Here is a 12,129-nt window from a genome sequence, read left to right as displayed (position 1 = left end):
TGAAAACCTTCATTTAAAAACTGCATGTTGTGTTTACTTGTGTTACATTTGACTAATATTTAAATTTGCTTGATGATTTGAAACATTAAAGGGTGACAAACATGCAAAAAAAATAAGAAATCAGGAAGGGGGCCAACACTTTTTCACACCACTATATATATATATATATATGCACCTGCTCAGGCTCCAGAACCTTACCCCGCTCACAGACATAGAGTGAGATCATCCTCCAGGAGCAGTGCTACGGAAACATTCCTCAGGAGTGAAACTGTGTCTTCCACCTATTCGGGAAAAACATCTCCTTTATTTTTTTTCAGAAGCACTTGTTTTGCCTGCTGCTTGGAGGCAAGGTCCCTCTACTTTACTAGGGGAAGTGTGGCACCCGGTTCTTTATGCCACCCATGGGAGAGAGCGTGTCTATTTATGGGTAGGATGTTATGTCCCTATGACCCTTGAGTAAACCCGGCTGTTACTGTGCGATCAAAGTCCTGACATCAGTCTGGCGAGGAAAGCTGTTTGTTTTCACAGCATGTCTGGCCGGGGTGAGATGACTGAAGGCAGACTTCCCATTTACTCGGTTCCCACACCATGAGAGAGAAAAACAAATGCAATGATGTCACGCTGTGTGCCTGATTCCAATTAAGTGCTCTATTAGCATGCAAAGCTGGCAAAAACTCACGGTGTGTTCCAATTCTTTTCAATAGGCTCACTCACACACTCACATTTTTTTTTAACTCCTAACATGTCCAGTAAACACTTTAAAATACAAATCTAGTCCGATTTTACAGGAATAGTTCATCCACAATGAAACTTTTGTTATTATTTGTTCAACCTCAGACAAAAGTAAAATCAGCCACAAGGTAAGATGAGCCACATCTTGTTTCAAGGCAACCATAGACAAAATAAAGCACTCGACATCATTTTCAGGAAGAGACAATAATTTCATTGTATATATGGTGAAGGAAATCATTTCATTTATGTGCAAAAATTAGATTTTTCTCTTTTCAAGTGAAGTCCGGGAATGTCCACAGTTACAATGATTTACAGAAAACTGACGTAGGAGCATTTTTAGACACTTTTGAGATTAGTTTTTGCTCTCTACTAAAAACTAAACAGTTGGAAATTTACAAAAAAAAGCATCATAAGAAAAAGCCATAACGAAAATGGCTTTGGAAAAGACATGCCTCAAGATGTTTCAAAATTGTGTTCCTGGTTTCCTTGTGTGTTCCATAAGAAACAAATAAGAACATTTTAAAACAACATTCTGATTTATATTTATCCAAAAATTACAAATTCTGTCATCATTTACTCGCCTTCACATCATTCCAAACTGTATGACTTTCCTTCTTCTGTAGAACACACAAGAAGATAATTTAAAAAATGTTGGTAACCAAACCATTTTGACTTTCACTGTATGGACAAAATTAAATAAATCAATACAAATAAACAAATAAATAAATAAACATGGAGACATTTCTCAAACCATCTTCTTTTAAGTTTCACTGAAAAATGGAAGTCATACAGGTTTGGAATGACATGAGGGTGAATAAATGATGACAGAACTTTCATTTCTGGGTGAACTATCTCTTTAACTGGACAGATCACCCAAAAATTAAAATTACTCCATGATTAACTCACCCTCAAGATTAACTCACCCTCACCCATCTTAGATGTACCGTATATGACTTATTTCAGACAAATACAATTGGAGTTATATTGAAAATTGTCCTGGTTCTTCCAAGCTTTATAATGGTAGTGAATGGGTGTTAATGTTCAATAGTCCAATAACAGAAGTCCATCCATCATTAAAAGTACTACACACGGCACTGGCGGGTTAATAAAGTCCTCCTGAAGTGAATCGATGCGCTTTTGGAAATAAAATATCCATATTTAAAACTTTATAAACCGTAATCTCTACCTTCCGCTAACTGTCATACTCACATTCACAAGAGAGTGGCGTTCCAGCAGATGACATAGAACGTAGACCTCTGTAAGATCCGGCGAGAATATGCTATCGCAAGAACTAGAAGTTTTATTTACAGCAATGGAAATTCTCCACTTGGCTTTTATCTAAATCCTCAGACATTTTTCTTTAAAAATCCTCGTTTTGTACTTCTAATTCATGACCGGTGTTTTGTTTTGCTCTCTCATCTATGCTTCTGTGTTCGTCACTTCTCACTGGAGCTTACGCTACGCCTACGACCATAGGCGGAAATCCAGGGGGGGTCGGAGGAGACAGGACCCCCCCATTAAGGATTGTCCCCCCTAAAAATATGATTAAAAACCATGCTGTGTATTGTAAATAACAATGTTTTATACTTGAAATAATAGTGTAAGTAGTAAAATAACACAAACGCAAACGGGGCAAAAATGCATTTTAAGTTTATAAATATTTTGAGTCTCCCCCTCCCTTGCCTCACAGTGCTTTGGTCCAAATATCTGCTTTCCTCTTTTACATCACCTATACACACACACGAGTCCGGTGAGAGAGAACAAAGTCAATAGTTGTGGAACTCCAGTAAGTAAGGCTGTCAAGGCTATTTTTTTCACTTAAACATAGGATAAAGTGATTATTTTCTCTTTAATACAGATGTTGCCAATGTATTTTCTGATGAGTCCGCTATGTTAGTAATAAAAACGTTACCTGCTTGAGGGAAAGCATTGCCAGGTTTTCACAATAAAATCCGCCCAATTGCTACTCAAAACTAGCCCAAACTAACCACGTTTCGAGGGGGTCCCCCGATAAAAATCGCATTCCAGGGACTAAAATACACGTTGTTGGGGTCGCTTCAACCCGCGGACATGAAAAACAACCCGCAGCAACAGTGATAAAGTAGCCCAATTCCATGGGAAAACCGCTGACTTGGCAACAATGTGACGGATAGTAATGTCTACAACGGACACGAGTGCTGTCTCGTCGCGACCACAACAGCTTTAAGTTGTCTAATTTGGCACGGTCTCCCTGCTACACTAACAGTAGTAAGGCTTTCCTCTGTGTATACATACCCTTACAAGTACAATTTTAGCTGTATTATTTGTGTCCCCTTCAAAATTGCTCTTGTGAAATTTTATGTTTATTGTCCCCCCCAACTGTTAGATTAAATGTACACCCCTGCCTACGACCTAAGTCATCCACTGGAACGCCACTCTCTCGTGAACGCGAGTATGACAGTTAGCGGAAGCTAGAGATTATGGTTTCTAAAGTTTTGAATATGGATATTTTTCTTACAAAAATGCACCAATGCAACACTTCAGGAGGCCTTTATTAACCCCCCAGAGCCGTGTGGAGCACTTTTAAAAAAATGTTTTATAATGGATGGACTTCTATTGGACTATTGAATATCAACACCCATTCACTGCCATTATAAAGCCTGGAAGAGCCAGGACATTTAGTTTTATTTTAATTTTATTTTTTTTTAAATATAACTCTGATTGCATTTGTCTGAAACAAGTACGTCATATACACCTAGGATGGCTTGAGGGTGAGTAAATCATTGGGTAATTTTCATTTTTGGGTGAACTATCCCTTTAAGTCAGAGAAATGAAATGGTCATTTGTTAACAAGAACGTCTATTTTGCGCCGCTATTAGCACAGATGTGTCAAACAAATCCTGGTAAAACATGAACAGGGGATTGCAATGACTTGCAACTGTTACAGCCTCTGTTTTTTTGCAGCAAATGAAGGACAGCCATGTATGCAGGGCCGTATTAACCATTGGGCTAGGCGGGTCTGAAGCCCCGGAGCCAGAGCAAGGAGGGGGCTAGTGATTGGCTGTGGGGTTGATTGATTAGAGGGCCAATCACCAAAGCCACCATGCCCCCCACTTATTAGCATTGTTATTTAGTTGAGCTTTTCCATAAATTCCATGCATTACCATTTGAGATTGAAGGATAAAGTCTGAATTTGGCTTACCAATCAAATGCATTTATTCTATATTTGACATTTGAACGATATGTGCATGTATCTATCATCGCTGCCCAGTAGCCTATGTTTGCATTCACCACCACTCTTCACTTCGTTCTGGAGTAATCTGGAAATGGTCGCGCAAAGAAAAATATTCGATAAGTAAAAATGTCAGCAATTCTGGGCTCAAAAAATTTAAAACTTCAAATACAAACAACAGAAGAAAAAAAAACATAAGTTAGTCAGTAAAATCCCCAGCTATCAGGTTATTTTACTAAAGCTGATGATGGAGTGGGAGTTGTTGGAACAGCAAGTGAACCGGGTACATGGAGCAGAAACAAAAACCCCACAGCGTCATCGTCTACACAGATTTTAGGTCAGCTTCATTATTAACTGGATGTAGCCTATATTGTTTTTGTGTTTGAACAAACTCTATATATTCATTGGGATTGGGAGATAATCCGGTAGAAATATATAAATCATTTTGCCCGTCAAGATGTAGGCTAAATTTATAATTTAAACGCGTTTTAAGCAGGTTTTAAAACAAATGGTTTAAACTGTTAATGAACATTAAGCAGTGGGGCAGAATTCATTCTGGTAAATGTGGGCATTAAGACGGTTTCAGCCTGATTTTCACGCGGCACGCACCTGCTAGTATTGCGACTGACTAAACTTTTCGCTCCTTGTGCTTAAATGTTCAAATACACAGTTATGTGCCAAAAATTCTCGTCTTTGCGAGTATCCTCGTAAACACAGTTATTTGTGTCTTATTAAATGAACGTTAATAGTTAAAGATAAAGCATGTGTGTTAGGCTGTGGTTGCCGGAATTTTACCGTAAAAAATACGGTAGCAACGTTTTAGGTTTTACGGTTTTAACTTAAATTTACAGTTAAATACCAAAATTTCATTAACTGATATAATGTTAATACACCAACCTATTGAAATACTGAAATCTGGTTTGTAACTTTGTAATAAACTGATAACCACCAAATGCAGGTGGTGATGAATAAGTCACATGATGAACCAAAGCAGCTTTTAAATAATAACATGTATAGAAGGTGCACAGTGTCATTCACACAAATGCTAAACACCATCATGGTAACACACATGAAACTGAAATAACGCAATAAACATTCATTTAACAACATTAGGTGTAACACACAACCCTAATATACAAAACTGATAAGAAAAAACTAAGAAGAAACATAGTTATTTCAACAAAAAAAAACATCAAATTTGAAATGTAACGCAGGGAATTCTGGGAATGTCAATTTACGGTTATTCACTGTAAATTATACAGTCTTTTTCACTTCCAAAAATGGTATACTACCGTAAAATTAATGTCCAATACATGTAATGTCCAATACGGTTTTTCACAGTATATAGTAGGGGAATTTACCATTAACCATTTAACAGGTTTTTACTGTAGCATTTTTACAGTCTTTTACCATAAAATTCACGGTCCTTTCTTGCAGTGTGGATTAGCCTATATGATGAGATCTTAAATGGATAGTTCACGCAAAAATGAAGATACTGTCATCATATACTTAAACTCAAATTGTTCTAAACCTCTATGAATTTCTTTGTTCTCCTCAGCATAAAAGAAGATATTTGGAAAAATTATCGCAACCCGTTTCTGCTCCCCATTGACTCCAAAATTTTATTTTTTATACTATGGAAGTCATGGAGGCCCAGCAACTGTCTGATTACCAGTATTGTTCCAAATTATTTTGCATTCAACAGCAGAATGAATCTCATACAGGTTTAGAACAACAACAGAATTTTTGGGTGAACTATTCCTCTAAAGCAGCATAATATAGCCTAGCTGTTGTTGCCATTTGTGTCAATAATGTAACTCAAACATCAGAAAGAAAATCACTTACTCTCCTTGACTGCACTTTTGAAAATCGCTTTTGTAAAATAAATAAGAATGACTGTATATTGAATATATACAGTGGAGACCATTCAGTCTATTTGTACATTTTCTTTATACATCATAATAGCCTAAGTTTTTCAAGTAGGTCAATTACTTATGATCTTTGTTCTGTTGTAGCCTAATTTGTGACTGTTTACTTGTCTTCAGTAAGTTTATTTTTACTTAGGTTAGTATTATTTTTTTGTGATATTGAAATTGGTAACGAAAATAATGAAATTTCAGTGCATCAAGAATTTTGATATGGGATAAAAATATTATTTAAAGCTATATATGTCAGGGGCTGGCGTCTGGTGTTCTCCCTCTCACCACCAGAGGTCGCCATCTCCCATCCTCCCGGACTCTTTCTCCGTCACCTTGACACCACACACCTGGGCACCCACTCACACACACACACAGCTGTCGCCCATCCGGGACTCCATCACCTGCACTCCACACACCTGTGCACACACTCACTCTCACACAGCTGTGGCCCGTCATGAGGACTATTTAGGCGCCTTCCCCACGCCACTCGGGGCGGATAATTAATGTTTGGTTGAGCTATGTCACGAGTCTGTTTTGTTTGTAGTCACGAGGGTTACGAGTGTTTCGAGTGTCTGTTCCGGGACTGATGCAAGCCAGAGGTGGCCGTATTGCATCAGTGCCCATTTGCGTGTTCTAGCGTGTCTCAGAGTCTTAGCTCTGTTTATGTTCTGTTTTTCCTTTGTTTTCCCTGGCAGTGAATAAAACCTGCATTTGGACCCAAAACCCTTGCTCACACGGTGTGATTCCTGACCGCGCCGTGACAATATATATATATATATATATATATATAATTATTGTGATGGGGGGCCCTGCAATAAGTCATAGCCCCGGGGCCCAGTGCAGTCTTAATGCGGTCCTGCATGTATGAGATGAGAAAATCCCTCACATGTTTCCTATGACAGTTTAAAAATCAGATAAGGTATCATAATCGCTTTTAATCGCTGTGGAGCACATTCAGAACCTTCCAGAAAATGCTGAAAAGTTGCTGATTCTGGCCACCTTTTAATCAAAGGCTTGTAAAGAACAAGACATTACTCTGCCGCTAAAGAGGAAAATATAGAAACACCCATACGTATCTGGCTTGGAGTAAGACTATGATCTTTATGATCATCTCCTCATTAATCTCATTTTCACAATTCCACATTTGGACTTGATTTAACATGATGTTCTTTTCTGCTTTAACAGCCATAACGTGTCTGAAGTCTAACTTGGACAGGGCAACATCAGCGGTGGAGGAGGACAGGCAATGGGCATGCCTTTAAAGTGATAAAGGGGAATGGATGAAGATAGAGGAAAATATAACAGGGAAGCCAAAGGCTGTCATGGTGCAAACACAGTTTGGGACTCCGCACTATATTTGGTAAAAGTACCGCTAAAGTGGGAGGACATGTGTTCTGCATCAGTCTCTTTTATAGAGCTAATGATACAGGTGTAAGCCTGAAATCATTTACATATGAACAAGGGCATAGCAACCAGTTTAACGGGGGGATATGATCATTATATTTCAGGAGTTTCATTTTGCTTGGCCGCAGTTCCAGAGTATAGCCTGCCACATAAAACGACTTCAAGACCAAACAGAAGCATTATCCAAAAGATTGCATTGTCAAAGCACAAGCTGCTGAGCGTTCAATTTTCTCTGTCTTTCACTTTTTCTCTCTCTCCATCTTTAATATACATAATACAATATTTCAAATTTAAGATGGTATGATGTTTTAATAGACTAACATACATGTATAATACAATATTTAGACTTTGTTTTATAAATATTTTTTTATCTTTCTTTTTCTCTGTATTTTACAATGAACCGAATGTTAAAAAAATATTTTGTAACACTGTAAATGTAACTGAAATTTTTTATCAATTTAATTTATAGAATTAATTTATTTCATTCAAAGAAGAAGAAATCTTACTAACCCCAATCCTTTGAACAATGTATGTGCTTTTTGTACTACAAACACAGGCATAGTTAGTCAGTTCGTTTATTTAAATAAATGAAGAGAAGAAGAAGAAAAAATTGGTAGCAAAAGTGAAGTGCCTTGGATTTAAAGTTTCTGATGTTCATCCAAGGTTAACATATTATATTTTTTTCTTCATCCTAAAAGGCTTCTTATCATTACCAGAATCAACTTTTGACGTGGCTCTGTCGTTCCCCAGCTTCAATGTGTTCTTTCTAATTGTATTTACAACACTTCACAGTTTAAGCTGTGAGCAGATCAATCATCGGATATGTCTGACACATACAAAACAGAGCATTTTCAGGGAGACAAATGTGTGTCTTACGTCCTTATGGAGCACAGCAAGTCCAGTATCAAGACCTGCTTTCAAGGCCTTCTGAAGAACCATTGATCATCTGTGTGAAAAATCGATTCACATCTCTGACGCTGGTCCTATAGAGCACAGTAAGTTCCTAAGTACGAAGACCAGGGGGACTTGAGAGGTGATGAAAAGCACAACTTTAGAGTTGGAGGCCTTGGGCAGAACGCATAAGTGTGTCTGAGGTGGGCTCCTATTTGGCATGCCAGGACCTTTCAGGTTAGGACATATTCATTCTACTCAGCAAACCCTGGCAGAACAATAACACAGACTTCATCGAGGATCACACTGTCTGATAAATGAGGATTAGAATGAACATACATTCACCCTGATTGGGGTGAGAGTTTGTGATGTTCATGGAGAAATCCCATGTGATATCCATTATGCCCAGGATAGAGATATGAGACACATATTGATTTAATATTCACCTTAAACGGTTTCAACATGGAGGGTATTTCATATCATGCTGCAGGTTATTTCAGATTATTAATAATTGAGGGGCCAAATGGGATGCTTTATCCATAACTTTTCAACACAATAAAGCAGAAAATACAGGCAATATGTCACAATTATCACAGGCCAGAACGAATGAACTATAAACGAATGATCAACTGTCGAGTGTATGAGGTGGGCATTCACACTGAATTCAGACTAAAACGCTCCATCGTGGTCTCATCTGACTGCAATCTGATCCCATAACACAAATGAGCTGTTTTTATGCTTTTTGGTAAACTCTAGATGTGCCTTCTTTTTAGGGAAGCGTCTTGCGTGCTTCCCTCCCACATGATCCAGTTGACTAGTTCACCTTTATCTGCTTTCTGCTACTGAACTGTGAAGCTAAATAAAAGTGATCTTTGGCTTCGCTCGTGGTTTTGTCTTGAATGATCACCCTGTCTAGGGAGTTTCTTTGCTTTCTGATGTGGCTTCCACTCCCAGATAATAGGACCAATCGTGTCAACTGGAACATCTAACCACTTGAGTAATTCTCTAAATTTCCGCATTTGTTTTACTTTATCTCTGAAATGGTCCTTACTCTTCATTTTAACAGCCGTCCCTCAGATTTACAACCCTTAACTGCAGGGCATTTAGCCATAAATTGTGGTGGATTTTTTAATTCACAGGTAGAGATAAATTATAGGGCAAACTGTATTGGGAATTTCCTTGCACAATCAAAGCCTCTGAATATCTTTAGAAAATATGAATGCATTTTTATTGCATTGTTTCATTATTTTCAACATAAAATACAGCCACATTATTTCATTTTGTGGTTCAGTCTAAGTGCTGGAAAATTCAATTAAAATGAATTTAGATTTCATATATTCACGTGCAGTCAGTTTCCTTTATCACAAACTAAACCCTGGCAGGATGATCAAGACCCCAGCGTGAGGCAGAGGGATCTTGTTTCACCCTGAAGGGGTATAATTTGCGATAACGACTGGAAAATACTGAACGTATATTATCCCGCTTATTACACAGCTACTTCCCAAATAAATGGGCATTAAGTGTTTTTTTTCTCCTTTTGGTCTTTTAGCCTTTATTGTAGAATACAGCAGAGGCAGACAGTTATAAGTGGATATTATATATCTCAAATGTTTTGTATAAGCTCATTTCATAATTTACCTACCTGTCTCAACTTTGGAGTGATCAGTCCGCTCTGTCACCTTCTCTTGACTGATTAGGTAATCAACAATTCTCACTCCGATTGGTGGCTCTGCATGAATCCATTCTATAATGACCAATGAACTGCTGGGCTCATATGAATGGGATAGCTTGAGCCTGGAGTACAGGAGTATAAAATCAACATCGATTATTTATAACTTAAAGGGGTCATATGATGTTGCTAAAAAGAACATTATTTTGTGTATTTGGTGTAATGAAATGTGTTTAGGCGGTTTAAGGTTCAAAAAACACATTATTTTCCACATACTGTACATTATTGTTTCTCCTCTATGCCCCGCCTTTCTGAAACGTGGCGATTTTTACAAAGCTCATCCGTCTGATAAGCGAGGTGTGCTCTGATTGGCCAGCTATCCAGTGCGTTGTGATTGGCCGAATACCTCAAGCATGTAACGGAAACGTTACACCCCTTACCATACTGTGATGCCTTGTCCCGGCCGGAGCGATGAGACAAAATCATTAAAATCCATTATAAACGAGGCATTTGTTGCATCCAGTGGGGACATAACTACGGATTATAATGACATATACTGTTTTTTTACGCGTTGCATCGTGCCACGTAAACATAAAACCATGTCTGCATTTGTGATCGGAGAAATTACAAATAAGCTCTACTCTACACTGCTCAAAACTCGCGTTTGAATCGACAGTGGCAAATTCTTTAAATATAAAAACGTACTTACAGTCTGTGAGTCAGAACAGTAGAACAGTCTGTGAGTCACACTGTAGTCTACTCTACCAGGATCAGGAAACAGTCCTCCATAAATTGCGCTGGACACATCGGAATATTTGGGTTGAACTGTTCTGGAACAGTGTTGTAAATACAACTTAACCACTGATTTCTAGTCGTGTCCTCTTTTGGAAGGCCAAACAAAGTAGTTTCGCTTTCACAACGAAACACAGCGTCACACACGGCGGGCTAGAGTGAGCGGAGGCCGGAGGCTTAGAGTGAGCAGAGGCCGGTGGCTAGAGTGAGCAGCGGCCGGCGGCCTAGAGTGAGCAGAGGCCGGCGGATAGAGTGAGCGGTGGTTTTTAACATCTTGCTATTTTTAATGAAAAGCACAGTATTGTGTCCCCATCACTATACTGGTGCAATAGGTCACACACAGACCACCTGCCAATTTCAACTTCACTAAAACATTGTCCACCCCGCAACCTTTGTTTTCCCCAGGAGGTGTCCCAGCCTGGCTAATCGCTGCTTAGCTTCAGTGGGGAACCTGGCAAGAGCTGTGGGGTGAGAGTATAACATTATGCGTCACAGATACCTGGTAGGTCTCGTTGCTGTTGACCAGTTCGTAGACTGGCGTGGCTTTAGTGATGTTGAGCAGCACAGGTTCTGCAGGACGTGCAGGCCCAGGGCTCATGTGGCAGAGGTGGCAGGACAGAGGGCACTGGCCCTGGCTGCTGCAGTCCGCGCCACACACACACGCACACGCACACACGCACACGCACACACAAATAACAAACCACAGAGATTGTATGAGCCAACAGTGTGAAAAGAAAATACAGTGTGAGAACCCATTATTCCTTCAGCCTTTCGCAATATCAAACAGGCCACGTTTAGCCCAACATTTTGCATGAGAGACACACGAGGAAATGAAAACGCAGCACCCCATAGTACACTTAATAATAAAGCAACAAAAGCACTTTGAAAAATGCAAACATATCAATCAGTCCTACCAAACCAAGTTTTGTTTGAGATTTGCTTTGAGATCCAGTTGCAAATTTTACTTATTTAATTTAAGATTTAATTTATTTGGGGATAATCAGAGCAGTTCTTTCTTTCTTATTCAATATCTAAATGGGTTCTGGTCTGCAGAAGAAGTGCAAATAGTTATGTAGCTGGCTTTTTGGGATGTCAAGTCATCCTACCCACTCTCAAGCTCTTTACAAAATAAAACAATTTATTAATTACTCATATAATTCTAAATCATCTAAATTGTATCTTCCACTGTATTTCTTTGAAATAAAGCACTGTAGCTGTGCCAAGAAAACAAAAAGCTCTTAAAAAGGTTCCTCAAAGTTAATGGATTAAATGACCTGTAAATTGCAAATTTTGGATGCTAATCAGAAAGCTTGAGCTCCTTAGAAAATACTAATGTGTTAAAAGTGTTTCATCAAATTCAATGCCAGCTGTTGATTAAGAAGGCATTACCAATATTACGCTTAGCTGGTGCTTTAATTAGACAGAGTGAGAGAATTAAAAAACAAGAAGAAGTGGGGAAGAAGAAATAGGGAAGGCTGGAAGAAGAGAGCAAGAGAGAGAGAAACAGTGGG

The 12,129-nt window shown here is 38.7% G+C and overlaps 1 protein-coding gene across 1 annotated transcript in view; it reads right to left on the bottom strand.

Moving 5' to 3' along the window:
* Nucleotides 1-11,216, bottom strand: part of LOC107558334 (astrotactin-1-like) — a 39,442-nt gene extending 28,226 nt beyond the window's left edge. The window contains exons 1-2 of the mRNA XM_016241989.1: nucleotides 11,107-11,216; nucleotides 9,800-9,951 (exon numbers count right to left, since the gene is read on the bottom strand). Coding sequence (XP_016097475.1) covers nucleotides 9,800-9,951; nucleotides 11,107-11,216 — 262 coding nt within the window. The remainder of the gene's footprint in view (nucleotides 1-9,799; nucleotides 9,952-11,106) is intronic.
* Nucleotides 11,217-12,129: the final 913 nt, after the last annotated feature.

The sequence above is a fragment of the Sinocyclocheilus grahami genome, unplaced genomic scaffold (assembly GCF_001515645.1).
Source record: "Sinocyclocheilus grahami isolate Dianchi unplaced genomic scaffold, SAMN03320097.WGS_v1.1 scaffold21.1, whole genome shotgun sequence".
NCBI lineage: Eukaryota > Metazoa > Chordata > Actinopteri > Cypriniformes > Cyprinidae > Sinocyclocheilus > Sinocyclocheilus grahami.
This window is presented reverse-complemented; position numbering and strand designations above follow the sequence as displayed.